This window comes from Nesoenas mayeri, assembly GCF_963082525.1.
Source record: "Nesoenas mayeri genome assembly, chromosome: 11".
NCBI classification, from domain to species: domain Eukaryota; kingdom Metazoa; phylum Chordata; class Aves; order Columbiformes; family Columbidae; genus Nesoenas; species Nesoenas mayeri.
The window spans coordinates 21,732,431-21,760,333 of NC_137563.1; the positions used below are offsets into that span (position 1 = coordinate 21,732,431).

At 46.2% G+C, this 27,903-nt stretch overlaps 1 protein-coding gene and 1 long non-coding RNA gene across 2 annotated transcripts; both read left to right on the forward strand.

Moving 5' to 3' along the window:
* Positions 1–410: 410 nt before the first annotated feature.
* Positions 411–7,182, forward strand: LOC308044762 (alpha-2,8-sialyltransferase 8E-like; the record flags this gene model as incomplete). The annotated part of the gene is made up of 8 exons (XM_080351626.1): positions 411–419; positions 4,128–4,270; positions 4,580–4,648; positions 4,827–4,913; positions 5,027–5,171; positions 5,321–5,433; positions 5,682–5,768; positions 6,723–7,182. The coding sequence occupies 8 exons, from the start codon at positions 411–413 to the stop codon at positions 7,180–7,182; spliced, it is 1,113 nt and encodes a 370-aa protein (XP_080207752.1).
* A 16,429-nt stretch (positions 7,183–23,611) lies between these two features.
* LOC308044305 lies at positions 23,612–24,736 on the forward strand. The gene is made up of 3 exons (XR_013922584.1): positions 23,612–23,649; positions 24,204–24,239; positions 24,658–24,736. It is a non-coding gene; the product is annotated as an uncharacterized lncRNA (long non-coding RNA).
* Positions 24,737–27,903: the final 3,167 nt, after the last annotated feature.

Sequence of the window (27,903 nt, forward strand, 5' to 3'; positions counted from 1 at the left end):
AAGAGTAGTGTCTCCTTGCTTTGCTAGGCCCCTTGTCCTGCTCCCCTCCACAGCCAGGCCTCCTTGGGTCCCATACTGTCTGTTTTCTTGATGGTGGTTTTCTTCAGTCCTCCACTGTGGCAAAGCTCTCTTCCTCCTCCTGAAGGAACAGCTTCCCAAAGAGCTGTCTCTCACCAACTCCCATCATGGCATCCTGGGGCACTTCCCAGAGAAGGTTGCCCTTTTCCATACTCAAGTGGACTTTAGTCTGACAGTGCCACCAGACCATGGCTGCTGACATATGTGTGGGACTGTCTGTCTCCACTCTACCCAAGCCCCACCTGATAGCATAAGTTCCAGGGTCCTTGTTTGCCTGGTCAGGCATAGGTCAGCTTCAGGCCCAAGAAGTAAGGGATGTCTCTTCTAAAGACATGTTCATGGTAAGCACCAACCCTGAAGTGTGACAGAGTGGTTATGGTTGCTCTCAGCAGCAATGCCATGACCTGAGAGCACCATGACCAGGCCCTGAGACATGCGGCTTGAATCCCACGTGCCTAGGATTTTCCAAAAGGTATTTAAAGCACAACTCTCCCACACACTGATGAGCACATGATTTCTTCCTGACAAGTTTGGATCCAATTTGTTGAAGACCATGAGCTTCTGTAGGAAGGGAACATGCAGAAGTGTGCAGGTGCCTGCATGGATTAGAACACAAGGTCACTGTACCCACAGCGCCCTAACAGCTGCCCAGGTGATCACAGCTCCAGAAGCTGTTGTCTCAGTACACTGGGAGATACATGGATGAGGAGGTTCAGCTGGCTGATGCAGAAAGCCTTTTGTGAATCCCACCCATTTTGCTGGGCTTTTTGTTTGATAGTGTCAGTCACAGGAAGGAGCAGCAAGGAAGCCTTTGTAAGTGCAAGGGCTTGAGCACTTGGTGGAGCTTGATTCTGTAGGGATATTCCAGTTTCCACAGGCTGTTAAGAAGTTTTGGGAATCGTAGGTCCAGGCGCGGTTTACTCCAGTCAGCCTCTGTGCTAAGCCCAGCAGATAGCTCCCCTCCCAGCTCTGCAGCAGGATTTTGAGGTCCTGGCTATACACTCGGGACTCTCGTCTTCCTGTGTGCGTGTTGTCTCGTGCAGCAGCTGTTTGCAAAACACTCCCAACATCTGGACAAGACACCTTCTATGTACAACAGTACGCACAATGTACAAAAATCAGGCCAAGAAAGGCTTTTGATCTGGACATAATTGCACCAAACACTGACTGTCAGGAGGACTTATCACAGTTCACAGGTGATTCTTAAGAAACGAGCGAATCATTACACCAGAAGGAAATCATCAGATCTCCTCCCCCAGAGAGGGCAGTTCCAGATTGTTTGAAGGTTGAGATGCGGCAAAACTCTATCGGCACAGGTATGAGTGTATTTGGAGCCTGCTTTGGGATCAAACAGATGTGCCTCACGGACTTTTTGCCCTGAAAGGTATGTGAACTTTAGCTTTCTTGGGTATAGAGTCCATATCTTTTTATTTTATTGAAAAGGTTGTTTTAACCTTGCAGTTTTGGAGTGGGAAACTGAACCATGAATTTCAGTTTTCTAGTCTGTTGTTATATAATTAGTGCTAAACCTTTGTGCACTGCTTGAATTGTGTTTCAGCAGCTGTCACTTTTAAGAGATGACAATATGTTTATGCAGACCAAGGGCCTTAAAGAGAATACTACTCTCATTTGAAAAGATCTGTTACTCAGGTAAAGAAAAAACAAAACAAAACTAAACTAAACAAACAAACAGAAAACCCAAACCAAAACAAAACAAAAACAAACAACAAAAAAACCAAACCAAACCAAACAAAAACCTGAACATAAGTAGTTCAATAACCCCCTGCCCCCATAAAATAAACCTAAGTAACAGGAAGTGCACTTGTTGATTTATAGGAATACAAATGTTTTGTTTGTATTTTGCCCAGGGCTGGATTGGTCTGGCTCCAGCTATGGGAGATAAAGTCTATAGTTGAGCAATAATGGTAAGAAATAGCTTTTGTTTTCCCTGTGAACAGGTCACTGATGATCGCATCACAGTCCTGATAAATCTAAAGCTTCTACCTTCATAGAACCATAGAATTATACAATCAAAGATTCATACACTCATAGAACAGTTTGGGTTGGAAGGGACCATCAAAGACCATCTAGTTCCAGCCCTCTGCCATGAGCAGAGACATAGATCAGGCTGCTCAAAGCCCCATCCAACCTGACCTTGAATGTTTCCAGTGATGGGCAACCTGTTATAGATTCTCATCACCTTCAGCATAAAGTATTTGTTCCTTATGTCCAATCTGAAGCAACTGCCTTTCAGTTTAAAACCATTGCCCTTTGTCTTGTCACTACAAGCCCTAGTAAAAAATCTTACTCCATCTTTGTTACAAGCCCCCTTTAAGTATTAAAATGCCACAATAAGGTCTTCCCAGAGCCTTTTCTTCTCCAGTCTGAACAACCTCAAGTGTCTCAGCTGTTCTTCACACAAGAGGTGTTTCAACCCTCTGACCATTTTTGTGGCCTCCTCTGGACACCTCTATGAGGTTCATATTTTTCTTGTGCCAGGGGGCTCAGAACTGGATGCAGTACTCCAGATGGAGTCTCACAAGAGAGGAGAGAATCACCTCCTTTGACCTGCTGGCTGAGCTTCTGTATATGCAGGCCAGCATACAATTGCCTTTCTCAGCTGCAAGTGCACATTGCCAGCTCATGTCCAATTTTTCATCCACCAGTATCCTCAAGTACTTTTCTACTGGTCTTCTCTCAAACCCTTCTTCACCCTCCAGCCTGTGCTGATACCGGGGGCTGCCCTGCAGGACCTTGCACTTGGTCTTGTTGAACTTGTTCACATGGATTCACTTCTCAAGCCTGTCAAGGTCCCTCTGGATGGCATCCCTTCACTTGGTATAATCTGCAAACTGCACCACTCATCTTGGTGTCATCTGCAAACTTGATGAGAGTGCACTCAATCACGCTGTGTCAATGATGAAGATATTCAATAGTATTGTTCCCAGTACGGACACTTGAGGGACACCACTCTTTAGAGCACTCCACTTGGACATTGTGCCACTGACTGTAACTCTTTGGATGCAGTCATCCATCTATTTCCTTATCCATCTAATATTCCATCCATCAAATCCATATCTCTCCACTTTAGCAGACAGAATGTTATGGGGGACTGTATCTTTACCCAAACCTTCAAAACTTCCACTGGAAAAATTTGGATTAAGCTAACTCAGCATCATGTAAACAGAGATGAAAAATAGCAAACTCGGAGGCAAAACTCCAAAAGGAATGACAACAAAGCTCTGCTTCTTCCTTCCCTTCTCTGCTGCACCTTCTGGTCATGCCACTGTTTGGAGAGAGACAGAACAATTAATCCTCAGACAAGCATGGGAAGGCGGTGATGTGAGCAAACAGTGGTATGCTTTAGAAAATTCTGAAAAACCTCTCTTACCCACCCCAGATAAAGGTGTGCCTCTGAATAAACATGCTGATCTGGTGCCACGTCTGTTTTGATATAGAGCTGACGTGACTGAGGTGACTGCGTGCAAACAAGTTCAACACAGGACACAGCATTCCAGGGCAAAGTCTCACAGCTGACATGAGCAGGATGCGCTGCAGTTCTGTGCTCATGACTTAAGTGTCACTGGTGCTGGTCACAGCCCCTGATGTGCAGGGGAGTAAAGCAAATGAGGTGAAAACCTTCCTTCTTTCCAACATAAATGAGGCAACCTGTGTGCAGGAAATTTCAGCTAACTGCTAGAGAGATGAGATGGAGAAAGTGTCAGGGAGTGGAGCCAAGGACGTGGAAGAATACCAGTGGAATCATTGCCTTGGAATAGCTTCAGAGGAGAGGGAGTAATACTGATTGGTATTGGTCCATGGTGCCTTCCAATAGGGTCCAGTGGGATCCACTGACAACCCCATGGAATGCCTCAGCATAGCCCAAAAGAAATGAGTTCCCTACTATCCCTTGTATAGGAGTTTTGTTGGTTTTTTTTTCAGGGAGTTAAGGCAAACTTTCAATGAGGGCCAGTGCCAGAGAAGCCCTGGGCTGGGTATTTACACAGACTAGCTCACATGTGGACTTTCCTCATTTCTTCTGCTCTCAGGTGTTCTCCAAAATGCCAAACAGCATCATCAAGGAGGAGTATGTGAGGCAAGGACTGCTGAAGATGCACAAGCTATGGCTCACATTGCTACCTGTAGCTGCAGTCTCACTTGTCTATATGTACTTTCTGGTGTTGAATGATAGGTGAGTGAGGGATGGGGTGGAGGAACTGTGTCCCTTCAGTCCTGGAAGGAGGTAGGAACACAGAAGGTCGCTCCAGGAGGCCTCCATGTGAGGAATAAATAGGGTAGGAGTGGAGATGGTGTAGGGAACAGATGCAGTGGTGCTAGTTTCAGACGGATATTGCAGGGTGGGAGAGGTTGCAGGCAGGGCCATGACATGGCCAAGGGGAGACACTGCATATATGGGATTGTTGGGGCGGAGTGATGGCAGAAAGCTGTGTGAGGATGTTATTCTGGCTCAGTTTAAGCCTTTGTTTTTGTTTTTTTTCAGGCCTGACATTGAGGTTCCAGAAGCAGAAGCATGTCAAAGACTGTTGAGCAACCTAACACAACCTCAGAAGTGAGAGCCATGGCCACAAGTGTGCTAGGCAGTGGCAGACAGGCAACTGGCTAAACTAGGTCACCTGGTGGCCTCAGTGAAGGTCCAGGGAGTGGGAAGGGATGCAACAGAGAATCATTTGTTTGCAATAAGTCTTTGTGAGAGCATTCAAGTTGCTTACAAGCTCTTTCTGCCTTAGGGTGAATGAGGGCTGGAGCCTGAGACACGTGAAGTTAATGCAGAACTGCCACTGGAAGTTCAACACTACTGCTTTGGCCCAGTACAGGTGATGCCCTCTCTTCTCATTCTCATCCCTCTCTCCTCTTTTATCCTGTTTCAGTCCCACTTCTTCCCATCCCCAGACCTCTGCTCACTGTCTTCTACTCTTCCTCCTCACAGGGCAGAGCTTGGGCGCTGCTGCAATGCCTCAGCCTGGCTGGCTGTGACACAAGACAGTACACCACTGGGGTCTGAGATTGTCTATGATGCCTATCCCTCAAAGCGATTGAAAGTTAGCAGTGGCTTGCTGGAGATCTTGCCAGAGGTAAAAGTGCTCTTTGATGAGGAATACAACTCACAATCTGCACGCTTTTCTCTCATACACCCTGAAATGTATCAGGTTGGAGGATTTGGGGTAGGTCTTTACTCTAATTCTGTAATAATGAGTGAATTTCTACATGTGTTGTTTTATAGAAATCCCCCTTTCAAGAGTCTCCCTACAAAACCTGTGCTGTAGTGGGAAATGGAGGAATCCTCAGGAACAGTAGCTGTGGCTCTAAAATTGATGGGCACGAGTTTGTAATCAGGTAATTGCTGCCAGACTGCCCAGGAGTGATGCAGGAGACCAGTGGGAGGAGGTGGTGTTCATGGGAATAGGGTGAGGGCAGAGAAAATGGAGAAAGAGGAAATGTTCTGAGCGTGGTTGAAGTTGAGGGGCTGGAAAAAATGGTGGGGTGTACCTGACCTGGGTAACATCACTGAGGAATGGGTAAGCTCTCAGGATATCATGGAGCATTATTTGTCATAGGCTTCCTTTGCTTATCACCTCAATCAGGTTTAACTTGCCTTCTGTGGACTTCCCTGAGGATGTGGGCAAAAAATCAAGCATTGTCACTGTGAATCCTAGTATCCTTCATAAAAGGTAATAGGTGTGGTAATAAAAATGGAGGAGGCGACTCCTAACTGTGTGTTCTTGAAACAGCAATCTCTTTTGCTTCTGCTCTGGGTCCCATAAAACAGACAGGCCTTGCCTACCACACAAGGCCTGTACAAAAAAAAGCTATTGGCATCTACTGCCATGAGATGCTCCCCTACATGCAGCGGTATACAGGGGGATACTTCAAGTCTTGGAATTGTTTGGGGAAGACTTTGTTCAAGACTTGGTTGCTGCTGATTGGTTTAGCTTACTGCTAGAGATTAATGGCATTTCCAGTCTTTCCAGTGAGCTGATCCTCTCAAGGGTGATATCAAGACAGGCAAAGGGGCTCAGCTGTATTCTGTACCACTGCTGTCAGGAGGAGCTCTGATGGGAACTATTTAATATCATTCTGATCCTAGCTGCATAAATGCTCTTTATGTTCAGTGGAGAAAATAGGTACTCCTTGTCCTACAGCAAACATCTAAAATTAAAATAAGACAGGTCAGTTGTGATCTAGCTGTGCTTGTTTCCCTCCACTGACTAGAAAGTACATTTAGACAATTAGCTCAGATGTAGATATCTATATAGTAGATCTTTAAAGGCAGGTGGCATTAATTCTTTCATAGTCCTCTGCTCCACCATTATGAGACATCATTCTCCATGAATTGTGAGCTGTGAAGCCACCAAAGTTTAAAATTTGAAGACATCTTCGTAGCCTTTTAGCCAACTAGTTACTAGCAAACCTTCTGGATATTTTCAAGCAGCTTCTCTGGTCTGTGTTAGCTGCACCTGAGAATCTTGAATTCAGATCACCCACAAAATGCAGAGAAGGGGAAAATGGAGGTAAAGAGTAGGACTGGTATTTCACTGCTGCAGGGCAGAGTAGCACAAGAAGGGCAGGAGGGAATGAGGATGGGGTTGTCAGAGGGTGATGGTCCCACATCTCTTGCCTCACAGGTTTCATGGTCTGAATGGTCGACGCCTGCCATTTGTGAAGGCAGCAGCTTCCTATGGAAAGACTCGGTTCCTCATCCCAGCTTTCTCCTACCCTGGTAACAGTGAGGCTTCTTATCGAGCCCTCTATGCCCTACAGGACTCTGCCTCCCAGTCACATATCTTCTTCTTCCACCCTCAGTACCTGAGTGGTCTAAGCAAGTACTGGCATGACCACGGTTTTCATACGCCTCGCCTCTCCTCAGGTTTCATGCTGGTGAACGCTGCTCTGGAGTTGTGCCAACACATTACACTCTATGGATTCTGGCCCTTCTCTTTGCATCCTGATGGCCATTCCCTGCCCCATCATTACTATGACAATGTGCTTCCCAACAACAGGATACACATCATGCCCAAAGAGTTCACTTACTATGTGGATATGCACTTCCATGGCGTGCTGCAGCTGCATCTGGGGCGGTGCTAAGGGGTCAAGTCAAAGATAAAGCAAAACGGAGTCTAAAGAACAGAGTTCCTGCTGTTATTATCCATCTGGGATCTTCTGAAGGGAACATATAGACCTAGATGCAAACCTAGAGACTCTGAGGATAAAAAATATGCCTCCTTCTCTTTTCCACACTGTTCCAGTAGAAGGTCACCGTTCAGTAAGTAGCATTAGCATCAGATCATTTTTCTGTTAATTAACTGAAAATCACTAATTGTCAGCTATTAGTGCTTAATGTATAATTAGATTGCCAATAAATAACTTCCTTTCTTGCCAATAGTATGTATTTATTAACTGCATTTCAGAATTTGAACACCCCATCTCAAAAGCCTTCATTTCTCTAACACCATTTGTCAATAAACTAAGTGCTTATCACATTTTTATTACTCTTTGTTAATCTCTGTTTGCTGTAATCAGATTCACTTCACTGATTCTTTTATTTAGTTATCAGCATTAGGCATAAAGCATGAAGTTCTGCATATTTGTCAGAGCTACATAGTTAATGTTCATTCATGCCTTTGAAGTTCAGAGTTAAATCAGCCAGTCCTCACGGCTGCGTGGCTCGCCCGCTGGGCCAGTAACTGGGCATGGAGCCCAGGCTGGAATGATCAGCTGCAGGCATCAGTGTTCATGAGACATGAAGCAATGTCTCTTTCCCCACGGCATGAATGAACACCAAATTGTTCCCATGCTGTGGGTGGCTGCCAGCTGATATAGGCAGTTGTTATATATTTGCATATGTATGCTCCTCTTATGTTCAGGAGGTAACCAGTATAGATTCACAAAGGGAGAAATCATGCCTCATGCAACTGATAGCCTTCTGCAAGGAGGTGACTGCCCTGGTGGATGAGACGAGTGAGGTGGATACTGTTTATCAGGCTGTTAAGAAGGGTTTCAGCACTGTTTCCCATAACCACCGATGAACCGATGAAGTGCAGGCTAGACCATCAGACAGTGGAGTGCAAACCAGCTGAATGGCCAAGCTCACAACGTGATCAGTGGCATGAAGCTCAGCCGCAGGCCAGTCAGCAGCCAGCAGTGGTGTACCCCGTACGGAGGCCAGTACTATTTAACATTTTCATTAATGATCTGCATGATCGGACAGAGTGCAGCCACAGCAATTTTGCAGATGATACACAGCTGGAAGGATTAGTTAATACACTGGACAAGTTTTACTGCTGTTCACTTTGGCCTGCTGCCATCCAGAGGGACCCTGGCACGCTGGAGAAATGGGCTGAGGGGAACCTAATGAAATTCAACCACGGGAAATGCAAAGTCCTGTAGTTAGAGGGTTAAGTTTTTTGAGATGCTAACAATTAATTGCTTGAGGATGCCAGAGAAAACTCACTGGCTTGAAGAGCTCTAAAATATTATGAGAAAAAGGTGAAGAAAATGGGAATCTTTGTCTCCATGAGAGCTGGGAGCTGACGTTTCTCCATGTGACTAATAAAGACTTTGGTTGTCTTACTGGGGCAGTGGGCATATCAATGCTTATCCTCACTGCGTTTTGCTATTTGGTGAGTGCAATAGCCAAGGAATAATTTCTGAGTACACATCAGTTATCTGCATCCTGCCTGAAGTATCTCTTGGTGCACAGTAAAAGTAAACCAAAATAATTATCTTGAAAGGAATGGCCATAACGGAGCAAACCCAAAGCAGGCATGATTGTGTCCTGATTCTTATGCCCATGAGAAGGACAGAGGGGATGAGTTGTGGGGAAGGTGTTATAGAAACACAGATTCTCATCAGTGGGAAGGGACCTCCACAAGACTCTGGTGCAACCCCTTGCTTGAAGCAAGGGGGTGAATGACTGGTAGAGAGATCGATCAGAATTATCAGTCCCCACCAATATTACTGCATTAAGTTTTAGACCCTTGTGGGAATCTCTAAAGAATTGATAACGTTAATTTTCTATACTGTATTGCATATACACATGTATGTTATTATTCCTGTACCTTATAGCATGCTGAAAAGGCCGCTCAGCTGAACAGTCATTGAGAAACTAGAGCAGCAGCAGGGACCTGGATCTTTCAAACACCCAGCTCTGTCTGGTTCCAGACTTTCCATGTCTCCATTTTATACAGGTGCTTCCAACCCATACTAGTAATGATAGTACAATCATTTCAGAGTTCTACTTAGTGGCACGGGCTCTCCCTACACAGCTCTCCCTGCTGGGTTGCAAGGACTCCTCTGTCATGTGCTCAGCTTCCATCTCCAGGTTGGGATGACACAGCTTGCTCAGCTGCAGGAAACTTTTTGTGAGCAGGTCCCAGGGCCAGTGGCTGTGAGGCTGGTGATGCTATGGGCAGCTAGGATGTGGGCTTTTCTGGAGGGAAACTTTTTGGCTCAGAGGGTGACCAGTGAAGCTGGAAAGCAGCATGTTTGTGGTACCTCTGGCTTGCTGAAGCAGAAAGCAGGCACTGGACTGGTGGGGAATGGTGAGAAGGAACAAAAGTGGCTGCACAGTGATTTGGGAGCAACTGCAGGCATTACGCCTGCAAACCCCTAGGGGAGATTCTCCATGGGCCAGTTGAGGCACACAGGAGGTGAGCTGAATCCCTGCTTTATTATGCCTGGCCTACCTCCGAAATGGGAGTGGGACCAGCATTCCTATCATCCAGGAGTTTATTTCAAGGTGGAGGGGTGTACACTACATGTAATGAGAGGGCATTTGTACATTTGTTAACTATTCTGTGTATGATACCCAAACCATGCTGGAACAAGACCAGACTGCCAAATCTCTTCAGCTTGCACCTCTTTATCTTGGTTATCAGGACAGGTAAGGAGGAGCAGAATGAGGAACCCTGGACATGTCAATGCGCTGCATCAACATCAACTGCCGGGGCAGAAGTAGAATGTATTATTTTGTAGTCCTGCCTTTTCCTTGAGATTTTACAGTCATTAATTTGCTGGACTATCTCTGCCCACCCCAAACAATGACACCTCCTTCCCTGAGCAGGACCACTCTGTCCTATCAGGAACAGCTCTGGGCCAAGAGGCAATTCCGCTATGCCCCACGCCTCCCCTTGGCCTCCTGATTCCCCAGCTTTTGGGACTGAAAGCTGCTTTGCCTCCTTTACAGATGCCATTCCTTACAACAAATGCAGCGACTCCTCAAGATCTGAAGAGCATAAAGACCTAGATTATTTCACTTATTGGCCTGGAAGTAAACTGTGGAATGAATGAGTGTTCATCTACCTTCCCCAGCCAGAGGCATTCTGTAAAACTGGGTGGCAGGTAAGCTGGGGAACAAAGATGCCGTGTGCCCTAGGATGGCAGCTCTCACCATGTCTGGCTCATCTGTCAGCCCAGCTGTGCTGGACAACGGAAAAATGGGCTTCCCCCCTAGATTTTCCATCTGTGGGTTATTTGTGAAGGGCTTTGTCCCTTGGCAGGACTTCATGTACAGATGTTTATGGTTTCAGTCCTGTTTTCTTGAAGACCCTGCTGCCTCTGTGGCACCCCAGTGGAGAAGAGGACTGGGAGCTGGGTAAGGGCAATGGAAGTCTCTTTTTGGGGTTGTTGTGGTTTAACCCCAGCTGGCAACCAAGTGCCACAGAGCCACTCACTCACCGGCCCCCCAATCCCAATGAGGGGAAAAAAAATAATCCAAACACATGGGGTGAGGTAAAGACATTTAATTAGGACAGTAGAGAAAATAATAAAAGAATATACACAACAAGCAATGCACAATGCAGTTGCTAACCACCTGTGACTGATAACCAACCCATCCCCAAGCAATGATGGTCACCCTGGCCAATTCCCCCAGTTTATATACCGAGCATAACATTATATGGTGTGGAATACCCCTTTGGCTGGTTTGGGTCAGCTGTCCTGGCTATGCCTCTTCCCAGATTTTGTGCACCTCCTCATTGGCAGAGAGTGGGAAGCTGAAAAGTCCTTGACTGCTCAGCAACAACGAAACACATCAGTGTATTATCAATACTAGTCTCATACTAAATCCAAAACACAGCATTATACCAACTACTAGGAAGAAAATGAACCCTATTCCAGCCAAAACCCGGACAGGGGTCAAGGATAAGTTTTGGAACCTTTTGGCCCCTCTGAGAGTTGTCATCTTCTGTCTCTAGAGCTCCAGTTCCTATGTATGACAATTCAAATCTCTGGAGAAATCAGTGGGAAAGGACCTGTTTCCAGAAACAGGACTGCTGGGGAGAGGTCATGCTATGAAGTGTCATTATATCAAGTGCAGTTAAGGTCTGAATGTTCAGGTGTGTTTAACATGGTTGCATAGACAACTGCTTGTGTGTGGTGGTTGCTCATTGCCTGTAGATTTGCACCCCACCCTCACTGGTGGCTGATGTGTTTCCTTCTCAGAAGCAAAGTAGAAGCTGTGGTTTGGGGGAGGTGACATCTTGGTGCTTTCCTGGAGCTCCACAAAGTGTGTTTCAAGCTGGGAAGAAAACTGTGCCCAGCTGCCTAGATATGGTGTGTACCCCAAGCCAATACCAGCTTCACAGTGACACCCTGGGCAGGAAATGGCAAAGTGCCAATGACCGAGATATGCCCCTTGTCATGGGATGTGTCCTCAGGTCCCTTGGAAGGAAAGAACTTACTGTCGAGATAAACACCACTGGCTGCAAACAAACTCTCCACATAGCTAAGTGGGGGGAGGGTAGGGAGCAGATTATGGAGATGTTAGGAACTTGCTATTTAACAGATTGTGCCAGAAATCAGCCCAGGTGTGGGTTGGCCTTTGCCCAGCCCTGGGTAGCAACACCCAGTGGTACAGTGGGTCTTTCTTTCCCTGAGTTAGTCCCCCTGTCATCTTTCCTGGCTATTAACTCACTGGTTGTAGTGGTGCTGGGGTTGATGATGGAGAGGCATGTCTGAGCACGTCCCCTAGGCTGAGCCCCTGGCCTTGAAAGCAGCAGACCTGAGAAAAGGAGGATGTGCTGGCCACAGCCTGAGCTGGGAGGAGGCCTAACAGCACTTGCTGAGGGATTGTTTGAGCCAGCCTTCTGATGCTGGGAGACAAATCCCTGCAGTGGTGGGAAGGAGCTGCAGACATCAGTGGGACAGTTCTGTGTTATCGGCAAAAAGGTGATGACTTGGGGACAAGGGAGAGGTGTGGAAGATGTTAGAGGCAGTCCTTTGCACAGGACAGTTTGGTCGAGGGCCCAGATATGCCCCCTTTGATTTGGTGCAGGCAGGACAGAGGAGATAGAATAAAAGGCTGTAAGTCACACAAACCAAAAAAAACCTCATCTGGCCATAGCGGCACCAGCAACTGCTTCCCACACCAGGAGTGGGACCTGGGCTGCCTAGGTGAGAAACAAGAATTCTCACTGCTGGACCCCATGCAAAGGGGTAAGGTGTGTCAGGAGGAATGCCAGTAACCCCCCTTTCAGGAATGCCCTGCCTGCCTCTTGCCTACCTTGAAATCCTCTGGGGCCACTGAGAGCTTGGGTATCCCTCCTGGGGCCCCAGGTATGAGGCAGCACTTATAGCTGGGGTAAGGGAGTGGACAGAGAAGGTACAAAGCTGTGTGAGGAGGTGCTCCTCTTTACAGCTGCTCCAGTTTTGGGCTCTGTTTTACTAGGCCAGTGCTCTAAGCACTGAGCTATAAGGCCCACCCCTGTAGTGAACTGGAGGCGGTGTCAGGGTGATGGTGGTGTAGACAGCAATCCCAGAGCCAGTATTGCTTCTCATTTTCTGCCTCCTCAGTGTTCACTGCAATGGAGGCCATGGACACTTCCACATTGAGAGCATGGGACCCTGTTTTACCTTTCCTGCCCAGGCGGCTGAAAGCCATGAGGCTCTGGTTCTCAGTGCAGACCCAGGCAGTGTGATTGCAAGCCCTGCCCCATCATTGAGGGACCAGTCCTGTGAGCACAGGCAGCTCACTAAAAATAGAGACATTAAAGATTAAAAAGGAAAGAAAACAAGGAAAGGCAAAAAAGTCATTTTAAGCAAACTGTCCCAACGTGTTAAAATGCAAGAAGGAAAAACATGAGAAGGGTACAAACCTGTGGTCTTAGTGCTGCAGGTCCATCCAAAGTATCTAGTCTGCATTTGCTTTACTGACACCTCTCCCATTTCAGAAGAGGCACCTAAGGATAGCAGGCACTGGCCCAGGAAGGAGCAGGGCTGGAATGTTTTTCTGGGTTCAGCCTCAAACCCATGGGTCTCTTAATCTATAAAAGAAGGAATGCGTCACAAATGATGCAGAGAAGGGAGAGATGCTCCAGACAGCAGGAAGATAATTTGAATGCCCAGTATGGGAGACTCCACTTACATCCCTGTTTAAGGGGTCCCACCTCCTGTGGGCACTGTGGCTCAGCTAGTATCTGCCAAATAAACAGGAAACCCCAAGAGCAGCACCTGCACTCCAGGCACTCTTGGAAAACCACACTTCCTGCAGTGGCTGTCACTGAAAATGCACTTCTACCTTCACCTGGCCTTGAAACTTATAATCTTGAAATTTATAATTATGAAACTGTTAAAAGAAAACACCTCCAAGTTTAATTGGATGGGAGAAGCCAGGAGGTCTTTTTTCACAACTAAAAAAGGACCTGATGAGGGCTCCAGCCCTGAGACTCCCAGATGTCACCAAACCATTGTGGATATTCTCACATGGAAGGCAAGGCTTGCTCTGGGTGTCCTAGCACAGCAATTAGGAGCCTATAAGTGAGCAGTGGCTGCTTCCCTATGCAATTAGGTAAGGTGAGCAAAGGCTGGCCTGGGTGTCTTCAAGCTGTGGCAGCGGTTGTACTCAATATACAGGAAGCTCCAAGTTCACTATGGGACAGAAAATGACTGTGCTAGTGTCCCATCCAGTCACAACCATACTGGAACAGAAGGGTAGCCATTGGTTATCCCCCTCAAGATTCCTGAAGTACCAGGCGGTGTTGTTGGAAAATGATGATGTGAATATTGTCACTACTAACATTGTCAATCCAGCTTCTTTCCTCAGTGGGTCTGTTTCCAAGCCTGTGGTCCAGGATTGCTTGGAAACAACAGAAGCTGTTTACTCCAGCAGACGGATTTAAAGGACCAGCCACTGGAGGATGCTGAAGACTCCTGGTTCACTGACAGAAGCAGCTTTGTAAAGCCAGGAGTACGTAAAGCTGCGTTTGCAGTGACAACTACCGACAGGGTAATCAAAGTGAAACCTTTGCCTCCTAGGACTTCTGCCCAGAAAGCTGCACTCACATGAGCTTTAAAGTTATTCAAAGAGAAGAAGATTAATATTTGGACTGATTTCAAGTATGTTTTTAGAGTGGTGCACACCCATGGAGCCATTTGAAAAGTATTAAGTTTATTAACAGCTCGAGGGAAACAGATTAAACATGATAATCCAATTGTTGGAAGCTGTGCTGTTATAGAAAAGTTGCCATCATGCATTTCAAGGAGCATCAAAAAGGGAAACACTGATCAGGAAATTGGAAATAAATTGGCAGATTACAGATTATATTGCTAGATAAGCTTCTAAAAAGACAGAGACAGATATGAAGGTAATGTCTCTGATCCCGGATGGCTGTCTCCTCGAACCAACATCAGTAAACTATTCCTTGCAGTATGTTATGGAAAATTTTATTAGAATACAACAAAACTAACTGGGGAGCTGATGCTCTACACCAAGACTTTATTAAAAGGTAAAAGTGAATTTACATACTATTTAGAAACAAGTTAGTCAGCAATGTGAAATATGTCTGGAAAAAATCTTAATACAGTAAATAGGGTACAAATAAGAACAATTCGAAAAGGGAAATGTACCAGGACAATACTGGCAAATACATTTTTCTGAACTCTCTAGAAAAGATGGGTATCAATACTTGCTGGTATTAATGGATCCCTTCTCAGGCTGGCCAGAAGCATTCCCCTGCCGAACTAGTAAAGTCAGAAAAGTAACTAAAGCTTTGTTAAATGAGGTCATACGCTGACTTGGGGTACCTGCTGTGATGTCCTCTGACAGAGGCCACATTTCTTGCACAGGTAGTGCAGCATGTCAGTGAAGCATTAGAGAGGGATTGGCAGGTGCAAACGCCCTACAAGCCTTAAGAAAGTCAGCAGGTAGAAAAGGAAATGAATCATATAATCAAACAGCAGTTAAATAAAATTTGCCAAGAAGCTAATTTGAAGTGGAATCAAGCACTACCTTTAGTGCTGCTCAGAATTAGAGTTAAGGCTTGAATCAAGGAAAACTTAGGTCTTTTCTTTCAAGCGAAGAGATTAAGTTTCTGTTAAAGCTTTTTCAGGTCCACCTTTAGAAGAGAAGTGGAATGGACCATTCCAGGTGTTGCTGATGCCTTTACTGCCATCAAGATTAAAGAGCAACCCGCCTGGATTCACTGTTCAGGAGTGAAGAAAGCAGCAGATAAGAAACAAACATCAGAACCAGGCCTATTGCTTCACAGTTTCCTCAGCACAGATCTTAGTGACTTTAACAAATACTTTTATTCCTAGTCAGCTTTTATACAAGTCTTTAGTGAAAACTATTATAGCTCAAAATGAACTGAAAGAAGTGTCTGCACAGGTTGAATCTGAAAATGCAAAATATCCCTTGTTGGCATTATTGGTGATAATTATAGTCTTGAAAATAGTCTTATGTGGTATTGAAATACGAGCAATCACAAATCCTTTTGGGAATAAACTGAAGTATTACGTGAAGTCACAAAAATGATACATCTTGTGACTTTAATTTTAATGATAATAATTTTTTTACTTGCATTATGCTACAATGTTCTATTTGGTACTGCTATCAGATAACAGAGAATTATGCCGTACCAGAACACAAGATGATAATATTTTGTAGATCTATATTGCAAAAGAATTTGCAAATGTATTGAAAAAGAGGGAATTGAAGAAAAGCTGCCAAGTTAACGTATACTGTGATTAAGTTATAAAAGACGCACCCATCATTAACCAAGTGACACGAGATCAATGCTTTCTGACCACCTGCAGAACGAGGGGATATTTTTCTAGTTTTAGATCCTTCTGCATGACAAGAGGGAGACAGAAGATTAAGTGGTACATTGTTTAGAAGCAGAGTGCTTAGTTTATATTTAATAATTAAACGGTGTATTGTAAGTAAAAAACTAAACAATTATGACTAATATCATCAATTATTTCTTAGTATAGATGTATTTCATGTAAAAATTTTCAAAAATTGTAATGCATATGTAATAATTATGCGAATATAAGCAACGCAAGAGCATCCAGTCTTTGGAGCACTTATGGAGGATGATCCCCAGTGTTCCCCAGTGCTAAAAAAAATAATTATACTGTTAAGTGGCATTCTTTTGACTGTGCTGTTAAATTTATTTTTTCCCTTCAAATCAAGGGCTTGTTTGTGTTCAAGCACCCAGCCTGACAGAGGAGCCCAAAACCAGGGATTTGTGGCCAAAAAACACCATTAAAAACAAGAAAAGGTGCCGAAACCCTTCACCTTTCCCACCTCTGCCTTTAGTGGGGGATTTGTGCAGCAACACAGGGACAGGGTTTGCTGAACAAGCACGACCAAACTGCCCTGGACCATCCTGCAGCCAGTTGTGCTGGTACAAGGCAAAGGTCACCAAGGTGTTGGGGACCCTCCTCACCGTGAGTGAGGGACACCAGATCCCTCCTGTCACCTCATCCCTGCCGCATGGAGGGTTCACCCCCTAATTCCAAATCAAAGGCAACCGCACTAGATGTCAAGAGGACAAAAACTGATGCTGAAGGAAGAACAGGCTTTTCCCTATGAAGTCTCACAAGCAAAGACACTGAGCTGTGACCATTGGCAGATCTCAATCCAGCAAGGCGGCCTGCTCAGGGGTTACTGTGTTCCTGATTTGGGGGGTATTGAGCACTACGCTGCACAGCGACACCTTCACACCTTTGAGACGCTTGGGTTCTGCAAGGACTGACAGGTTATAAACCTGGGGAAACTGAGGCCAGCCCGGGATGAGTCGTTCCTCAGCCCCAGAGCCACCTGCTCCGTGACCCCGGGTACCCCATTGCCCCCCCTCCACAGCCACCCGAGGAACTCTAAGAGCAAGAGCCCAGCGACACCACGACCCCCCCTTTGATTTTGAGGCCGTTTCCCCCTGTTTTAAGCAAGCCCAGAAGACACCATGCCGCTGCCTGCAGGCACCGCAGAGCCGGGGCCGCAGCTGCTCCCCGGGCCGGGCCTACCCCCGGGGCACCCCCGCCCGCACTCACGGTGCCGGTGAAGATGTCCTCGCCCTCCGTGTCACTGTCAGCCTCCCCGAGCGCGTCGCCGTCGCCGCCGTGGGGGTCGGGGAAGGGCGGGGTTCGGCGCTCGGCGGGGGAGGGGGAGCGGGAGCGGGAGCCCCAGGCGCCGCCGACGCCATGTGCGCGCTGCCGCCGCTTCCGCCTGCGACAGCCGCGCCGGAAACCGCCGCAGCCACCCTAACGAGCCGGGGCGGGGCCGGGGAAGCGGACGTCTTTGCGATTGGAGGGGTGACTCTGCCCGTCCCGCCCTCTCCCGGTAGGGGAGCCAATGAAGGAGGATGTTCTCCTCCGCTGGCAGGCGTCGCTCTGTCCCCATGGAAACGGTCACGAGGCTGGCGAGGGGTGGGAAGCGGGGAGGAGACGGTGGGATGTACCATTGCAGCGGCAAAGAGGGCATGCGGGCCAGCCCAGGCCTGAGGGGACAGAGGGGCCCGAGGGTGGGTGTCACCCACGGGCTGTCACCCTGTGTCCCCTCAGCACCTTGGCGGGGATGGCCATGGAGCCTCAATGCCCCAACCAAGATGGCCGTGGTCCCCTCAACAAGCCAACTGAGACAGCTCTGGTCCCCTTAAGACACCAAGATGGCCATGGTCCCCTTGACGCCCCAGTCAACATGGCCGTGGTCCCTTCAACAACCCAACTAAGATGTCTGTGGACCCCTCAATGTCCCAACCAAGGTGGTCATGGTCCCCTCAATGTGGTCCTGCACAGATCTTTCCTTTCCCCTTGGGACAAGCTCTGACCTCACCCCACCCCATCCCTTCTCTCCTAGCCCTTCCCTCTTCCCTGGGGGTTCATGTCCCCTGTGCCCCAGCTGTGTGTGTCCTCTGATCCCTTCTGAGCACGTTGTCTTCTCCTTCATCCACTGTTATCCTCTCTGCACCCCTTCCCTGCACACTCAGCTACCCAACATCCCTGACCAGGGATGACCAAGCCCAACAAAGCCCGACAGGGACCAGTAGAGCCCGACGTTGCCCGTAAGGGTCCGACAAACCTGACAGAGATTGACAGAGACCAACAGAGTCCAACAAAGCCTGAAAGGGCCTGACAGGGCTCGAAAAGCCCGACAGTTCTCAACATAGTCCGAGAGGACCCTAAAGAGCCTGATAAAGCCTGACAAAGCCTGACAAAGTCCAAACAAGCCTGACAAGGACCGACAAGCCTTGATAAGGGCCTGACAAACCCCGACAGAGCCAAACAAGGCCTGAGAGAGCCTGAGAGAGCCTGAGAAAGACTGACAGGGTTCGACAAAGCTCTACAGAGCCTGACAGAGCCCAGCAAGGCTCCACAAAGCCCGACAGAGCTCGACAGAGACTGATAGGGCTCAAAAAGCGCAACAAGGCCCGACAGAGCCTGAGAGAGCCTGAAAGAGCCCCAGAGCCTGACAGAGCCCAACAGGGCCCAACAGGGCCTGACAGAGCTTGACAAGGCCACACAGTGTCCAATAAATCCTGACAGAGGCCGACAGGGCCAGACAGAACCTAACAGAGCTTGACAGGACCCCACGGAGCCTGACAGGATTTGGCAAAGATCAACTGAGCCCGAGACAGCCTGACAAAGCCTGACAGAGCCTGACCAAGTCCAATAGTGCTTGACAAAGCACTGACAGAGCCCAAAAAAACTCAACAGAACTTGACAGAGCCCAACAGAGCCAGACAAACCTTGACAGAGCCCAATAGTGCCCGACAGAGCCTGCCAGGGCCCAGCAGAGCTCGACAGGGTTCAACAAAGGCCGGCAGAGCCCAAAAGATCATGACAGAGCCCAACAAAGCACGACACAGCCTAACAAAGCGCAGAAGAGACTAACAGAGCCAGACATAACCCGATATGGCCCGACAGAGCCTGACAAATCCTGACAGATCCCGACAGAGACTGAAAGGGCTCGACAAACCTGACAAGTGATCACAGAGTCTGACAGAACCTCACAGAGCGATTGCTCCACCGCCCCTCGCATGGTGCCCTTCCCACGCCTGTGTGTGTTCCTGGAGCTCCGACACCTCCATGCGCTTGGCCAATGAGTGGTAGCCCCGCCCCTTCTGTGAATGAGTGGTGGGTCCACCTGCTCTGTGAATGAGCGGTGGCTCCGCCCCCTCTGGCTTCCCCCGCCCTGGCGTGTTCCCCTCCCTCCCTCGCGCAGAGCTTTTTGGTGGGAAGTGCAGTTTTTTTGGAGGGAAAAAAGGGGCAGTTGGGGGGGGGGAGGGGACAGTGGGGGGAAAGAGGGTAGGGGTGGATGGTGGAGTGAGGGGACCAATCACAAAGATGGACTAAGGACCAAACCAAAGGGAGGAGCTGTGGGGACCAATCATAATGAGGGACTGATGTGGCCAATCAGAAGGAAGGATTGCAATGAAAACTCACAAAGGAGGAATGGGGGGACCAATCACAAGCGTGGGAGGAGCTGAGGGGACCAATCACAAGGAAGGACTCAGGGGGACAATCACAATGAGGAAGACCTGAAAGGACCAATCACAACAAAGGACTGAAGGGACCAACCACTAGGGAGTAACCAAGGGGACCAATCACAGTGAGGGACAGAAGGGACCAATCACAACAAGGAACAGCTGAGGGGACCAATGAGAATGAAGGACTGAAGGGACCAACTATAATGAGGGAGGAGCTGAGGGAAACAGTCACAATGAGAGAGAAGCTGAGAGGACCAATCACAACCAGGAAGAAATAAAGGGACCCATCACAATGAGTGACCAACTTGACCAATCAGAAGGGAGGACCCAAGGGGCCCAATACCCAGCCAGCCTGACCAGTTGTCACCCACGTCAGCCAATGAGAAGCCACCGGCATCATCTTTATCCCAGAATCCCCTCCAGGAGGCGACACATGCCCAATAAACAAGAAGGGGTGTGTGGCCAAAGCATCATGTAACCCCCGGCCCCACCCCTTTCCTCATCTCTCCGTCTCCTCCACAGCCAAACGACCAATGGGAGCAACCGGAGCAGCTCGGCCATGCCTCCCCCACAGCCAGCTAACAATGGGATGAGTGGGAACCAGACTGGGCAGGAACGGAAACCACCAATGAGGGGGCGGCCAAAGAAACACTCATTTTCGCACCATTTTCACCACTGGACAATGAGGTTTCGTGAGGGTGAAACTCAGGGTCGTGAGAGGGTGAAAATCAAGGGAAAAGATTAAATGAATTGTCTTGAGAAGGTGAAATTTGTGAGAAAAAGGTGAAATTTGTGGTCAGGGGAAGGTGAAATTTGGGGAGAAAATTAAATTAGTTGTCATGAAAATGTGAAATTTTTGAGAAAAAGATGAAATTTGTGGTTGGGAGAAGGTGAAAATTTTGAGGAAATTAATCATCACAAGAATGTGAAATTCATCATGAGAGGGTGAAATTTGTTATTGTTAGCAGACAAAATTTGAGAGAAAATTAAATTAATCTTCATTGGAAAATAAAACATTATCATAAAAAGATGAAAATCATGGTCTTGAGGAGAAAAATTTGGGAGAAAATTAAATTAATTGTCATGAGAAGATGAAATTCATCATAAGCACAGAAAATTTGGGAGAAAATTAAATTATCGTGATAAGTTGAAATTCATCATTGTGAGAAGATGAAATTTGGGAGAAAATTAAATTAATTGTCATGAGAAAATGAAATTCGTCATTGTGAAAAGATGAAATTTGAAAGAAAATTAAATTAATGGTCAAGAGAAGGTGAAATTCATCATGAGAGGGTAAAATTCATCAAGATGAGCAGACAAAATATGGGAGAAAATTAAATCAATCATCATGAAAAGATAAAAATTATCATGAGAAGATGAAATTCATTTTTGTGAGAAGGGTGAAACTTGGCAGAAAATCAAATTAATGGTCAGCAGAAGATAAAAATCCTCTCAAAAAGCTGAAATTTTCCCATTTTACCCTATTTTGAGCCCCGAAGATGGAGGTACCGCTGACAGTGATGTTGGCCATGTTTCTACATGGTCACTCCACCCAGATCCTGCCCATGTTTTCTTCAACAGTGCAGCTGAAGTTCCTGCCGAACCCCAGAGGGGTGCGGGGGACGTAGAAATGGGAGGAATTCCCCGGATTTTCTGCCACGGAACCTTCTGGGCCTGGCACCATCTTGGCCCCATTGCGGTAGAAGTGGAAGGTCATGGCGAAGGCAGACACAAAATGGCAGATTTTGCCCCCCAAATGTTGTGTACTGTCCACAGAATGCTGGATTTTGACCCCAAATGGTGGATATTGTCCTCAAAGTGGTAAATTCTGTCCTGAAACTGTTGGATTTTGTCCAAATATGGTAGATTTTGTCCCCAAAATGGTGGAGGTTGTCCAGGAAATCGTGGATTTTGGCACCAAAATCATGGATATTGGCGCACAAATAGAGGATTTTGGCCCCAAAATGGTGGATTTGGTCCCCAAAATGGTGGATTTTGACCTTAATATAGCCGATTTTGGCTATATTTGACCTTAATATAGCCGATTTTGGTGCTAAAATGGGGGATTTTGTCCCTCATATGTTGGATATTGTCCCCAAAATTGTGGATTTTGTGATCAAACTGGTGGATTTAGTCCCCAAAATGGTAGATTTAGCTGCCAAAATGGTGGATTTTTTTGTCCATCAAAATGGTGGGTTTGTCTCCCAAAATGGTGGACATTGGCCCTAAAATGGTGGATTTTATCCTGAAAATGGTGGATTTTGGCACCAAAATAGAGGACTTTTTAACCTTAAAATGGTAGGTTTTGGCACCAAAATGGTGAATTTTGTCCCCCAAATGTTGCATATTGTCTCCAAATTGGTGGATTTTGTCCCCAAAGTGGTGGGTTTTATCACCAAAATGGTGGAATTAGTCCCCAAAACGGTGGATTTGATCCTCAAAATGCTGGATTTTGTCATCAAAATGGAGGATTCTGTTCCCCAAAAATGGTGGATTTTGGTGCCAAATTGGTGGATTTAGTCCACAAAATGGTGGATTTTTTCCTGAAAATGGTGGATTTTGGCACCAAAATGGAGGATTTTTTACCTCAAAATTGTAGGTTTTGGCAACAAAATGGTGAATTTTGTCCCCCATATGTTGCATATTGTCCCCCAAAAGGTGGATTTTGTCTCCAAAATGGTGGATTTTGTCCCCAAAGTGCTGAGTTTTATCACCAAAATGGTGGATTTGATCCCCAAAATAGTGGATTTTGCTATCAAAATGGAGGATTTTGTTCCCCAAAATCGTTGATTTTGGCCCCAGAATGGTGGATTTTGTCCTTAAAATAGTGGTGCTCCCAAAATGAGGTTTCAGACCCTAAATAATGAAGTGTGGGCCCTAAATTAGGAGTTTGGTTCTAAAAATGAGCCTTTGGGCCCTAAAAAACCCCAGTATTTTGATCCTCAAAATGAGCATCTAGACCACTAAAATGGAGGTTTGGGCCCAAAATAAGGCTTTTTGCCCTAAAAAAATGAGGGTTTTGCCCTCAAAGTGAAAATTTAGGCCCTTAAAATGGAATTCTTGGCCAAAAAATGTGGCTTTGGCCCCTAAAAAAATAAGTATTTTGACCCTCAAAATGAATATTTGGACCCTCAAAATGAATATTTTTTTTCCCTTAAAATGGATTTTCTGAAGGAAAAAATAAAACTTGCTAAAAATGAGCCGCGATTTTGCCGAAAATGAGGAAGTTCGGCCCTTGAGGTTCCTCGGAATCAGGAAGTAAAACTCCTAACTTTGGGCTTTTTTACTGTTATTTTTGAACTGAAAAATCCTCCGAAATGTGATGAAACCACTGTTGTGACCTCAAAACAACCAAAAACGAGGTTTTTAACCCTGTTTCAAAGCTCCAGAGTTGCCCTCTTTGCCTTTTTTTCTCCCCAGATAGGAGAACAGGCCCAAAATTTGAGGGTTTTCCCTAAAAATCAGGTTAAAAACCCCCAAAATGTCCCATTAAAAGGCATCATCTCCTACAGGTTGGGGACAACCCGATGGGTTCAGTTAGGAATTGGCCAAATTCGGGTGATTTCACCCAAATTCGGGGCCTTTTTTTGCCCCGATTTGGGGCCCTTTTTCCTCTGATTTCAGGGCCGTTTTCCTGCAATTCGCCATGTTTTTCTTCCTCAAAACCACTATTTTTTGGCCCAAAGCCACCGTGGAGAAGTCAAAAACCACGAGACATCCCCGCTCCAGTGACATCAGCAACCATGTCGCAATCCCAGCGGGGTTTTTTTTGGGGCGTTTTCCCCTTTATTCCACCACTTTCGTGCTGACAGGACTATGGGGACCCTGCTCCTTGTGCCCCTGCTCGGTGAGTATTCCGTATCTTCCTCCAAAATACTATTTTTTCCAAATTCTTGGGGTTTTCCACCCATTTTGGGGCCTCCTCCCTCTTCCCACCGCAGTTGTGGCACTTCTTCCCTTTTCTTGGTGCTTTTTCCCCCAAATATTCACTTTTTCCCAAAAAATATTTCACTATTTTTCCTCATTTCTTCACAAATTCCCCCCATTTCTTGGCTATTTTCCCCATTTCCTCACTATTTTCCCCCATTTCTTCACTATTCCCTCAATTTCTTCACTATTCCTTCCATTTCTTCACTATTTATCCTCATTTCTTCACTATTTTTCCCCATTTCTTTGCTATTTTTCCCCAAATAGTCACTATTTCCCCCATTACTTCATTATTTTTCCAGTTTCTTCACTTCTTTCCCCATTTCTTTGCTCTTTTCCTCCATTTCTTTGATCTTTTTCCCTATTTCTTGTCTATTTCCCAATTTCTTCACTATTTTCCCTCTTTTCTTTTTCCTTTTTTCTTTTTTTTCCCCCTTTTTCATCCCATTTTTCACTCATTTTTCTCTCCTCCAGCCTCTCTCCAGCTCCTCCCACCGGCATCACCCACAGGTAATGAATTTTTGGGGAAAACGACCTGTTTCCACCTGCCTGCTGAGTCACGTGAATACCTACCCCCCCCCATCTCCCCCCCACCCCCAGCCCCCAAATTCACTGTTTTTTACCCCAAACCCATTGAGGTCCCACCTGCTCCTGCTTCATCTCCTCCAGCCACCAAAATAGTGATTTTTAGACAAATTGGGTGGTTTCTCCTCAATCTGGTTATTCCTTATCTCCTCCAACCACCAAAAATTGACATTTTGGGGAGAATCGGGTGGCTTCTCTTCTTGCCTCGTCTCCTCCAAACACAAAAATGTTGATTTTTAGGCAAACTGTGTGGTTTCTCTTCATTCTTTATCTCCTCTAACCCTCAAAAATAGACATTTTGAGGACAACCAAGTGGTTCCTCCTCCATCTTCTCCCTCCCTAGACCCTCCTCCTCCTCCCACCATCACGGTGACGCCAGAGAAGCTTGAATACATCATGGGTGACAAAATCTCCCTCCGCTGCTCTGCCCCGCCGGCCACCAAGGAGAAGATCCATGGGTTTCACTTCTCGGGGACCAGCGGGTGGGCGGTGGACGCACGGGTGAGGACAAAGAGCTATGTCTACACGTTCACCATCGCGGGGCCACAGGACAGTGGCGCCCACACCTGCACCTACAGCGTCCTCACCCCAGCCCGGCGCTACCTGCGCTCGCGGGAGAGCAAACCCATCGTCATCAGCGTCAGAGGTGGGCAGGGTGATGTTCGTCATGAGACGGCTCCAGCAGACAAGGGCCAAATTTGGAGGGTTTGGAGCTCAAAATTGGAGGTTTTCACCTCAAAACTGGAGATTTTAATGCAAAATTTGGAGGCTTTCACATCCAAATCAAAGGGTTTTACCTCAAAATCTGATATTTTCTCCTCAAAGTTTGAGGTTTTCAACTCAAAATTGGAAGTTTTCACATCAAAGCTGGAGACTTTCACCTCAAAATTGGAGATTTCCATTGCAAAACTGGGGGGTTTCACCTCAAAATTGGAGGTTGTCACCTGAAAACTCGAGATTTTCACCTCAAAATTGGTGATTTGCACCTAAAAATTGGAGGTTTTGACCTAAAAATTTGAGATTTTCATCTCAAATTCATGCTCACATCAAAGCTGGATATTTTAATCTCAAAAATTGAGGTTTTCACCTCAAAATTCGAGATTTTCACTTGAATATTGGAGATTTTCACTTCAAAATTGGAGGATTTCACCTCAAATTTGGAGATTTTCACATCAAAATTGAATGCTTTCATCTCAAAATTGGAGCTTTTCACCTCAAAACTGGACTTTTCACCTCAAATTTGGAGGTTTTCTCCTCAAAATCAGAGATTTTCACCTAAAATTTTGACATCTTCACCTTAAATTTTTGCCACTGTGAGGTCAAATTCGCCAAATTCAATGAAAAATGGAGGTTTTTGTTTATTTTTTAACCATTTCAGACCTCCCACCTCCACCGACCTTGAGGCCCCATGTCACCATGGAAGGTCAAAATTGGAGGTGTTCACCTCAAAAATTGAGACTTTCTCCTTAAAATTGGAGGCTTCCACCTCACAATTGGATAATTTCTCCTCAAAATTGGAGCTTTTAACCTCAGATTTTATGTTTTCACTTCCAAATCTGAGATTTTCACCTCAAAATTTTAGATTTTCACAACATTTGAGATATTTTATGCAAAATTGGAGGTTTTCACATCAAAATCAGAGGTTTTCACCTCAGACTTTGAGATTTTCAACTCAAATTTGGAGATTTTTCACCTCAAATTGGAGATTTTCACTTCAAAATTGGAAGTTTTCACCTCAGAATTTCAGGTTTACACCTCAGATTTGAGGTGTTCACCTCAAAAGTGGAGGGTTTTCACCTCAAAATCAGAGGTTGTCACCTCAAATATGTATGTGTTCACCTCATAAGTGGGGATTTTCTCTTCAAAATTGGAGATTTTCTCCTCAAAACTGGACATTTTCACCTGAAATTTGCAGTTCTCCTCAAAATTTTATATTTTCACCTCATATTTGATGTTTACTCCTCAGAATTTGAAATTTTCACTTCAAAAGTTGAGATTATCACATTGGAAAAAAAAAAAAGTTAAAAATATTTTTAAAAAAAACCTTTTTAAGGTGTTTTTTTTTCACAATTTCAGACCTCCCACCTCCGCCGACTTTGACCTTGACCCCTGCGGGTGGGGTCACCATGGAAGGTCGACCGCTCATCTTCCTCTGCCATGCCCCGGCAGGGGAAGCACCGCGGCGGTTCCACTTCTACAAGGACAAGGTTGAGGTCACCGAGGGGACACAGTTGACGTCAGGGGAAACTGAGGCACAGCTGAAAGTGGTCGCTGCTGGGATGGGCCTCTCGGGCAACGTCACCTGCGGGTACGAGGAGGAGACCGAGGGCCGGTGGGTCCCATCCTACCCCAGCCAGACCCACCTGCTGCTCATTACAGGTAAAAAGTAGGATAAATCTGCCATTTTGGGAACAAAATCCACCATTTCCTCTGGAAAATCCACCATTTGGGGGGGGGGGGGTGGTGGTGGTGGTGGTGGTGGAAATTCACCATTTTGGGGGAAAAAGCCACCATTTTCTGGACAAAATCCAACATTTGGGGTACAAAATCCTCCATGTTGAAGAAAAAAATCTGCCATTTTCAGGACAAAATCTACCACTTTGGAGACAAAATCCAACATCTTCAGGACAAATCCAAAATCTGGGGGACAAAACCCACGTTTTTCAGGACAACAGTCAACATTTTCAGGACAAAAATCACCATTTGGGGGACAAAATCCAGAATTTTGGGGACAAAATCCAACTTTGGGGAAAGAAAATCCTCCATATTGAGGACAATATCCAACATTTGGGGGATTAATCCACCATTCTGGAGACAAAATCCACCATTTTGAGGTACAAAATCTGCCATTTTGGGGACAAATCCACCATTTTGGGGAACAAAATCCAACGTTTGTGGGACTAAATCGACCATTTTGAGGTCAAAATCCAACATTTTGTGGACGAGATCCACCATTTTGGGGCAAATATCTACCATTTGGGGACAAATCCACCATTTTGAGGTCAAAATCCAACATTTGAGGGACTAATCCACCATTCTGGGGACAAAATTCACTATTTAGTAGACAAAATCTACTCTTCTGGGTGGCAAATCCTCAATTTTGATGACAAAATCCACCATTTTGGGGATCAAATCCACCATTTTGAGGTAAAAATCCACCATTTTGGCAAATAAATCCACCATTTTGGGGCCAAAATCCCACTTAGGCCTCGGCAACCCCTTTGTCTCGCCCTTCACAATGAATCCTTCGCCGCCTCTTATACTCAACCCAACTTGTCTTCACTCTTTGCCCCAATTTGACATTTTTATGCTGCTTTTTGTGTCAATTTTTGCTGGCAGAGGCAGTGGTCTCTCTCTGCCTGTCCAGGGATCCCCTGTCGTGCATGGTGCCCCAGGGCGCCCCCTTGGGCCTGACATGTGAGGCCTCCAGAGCCGCCTTCAGGACAAATCCACCATTTGGGGTCAAAATCCACTGTCGTGGGGACACAATCCACTATTTTGGTGGCAAAGTTCACCACTTTGGGGAACAAAATCCTCCATTTTGGAAACGTAATATGCCGTTTGGGGGACTAAATCCAAAATTTGGGGG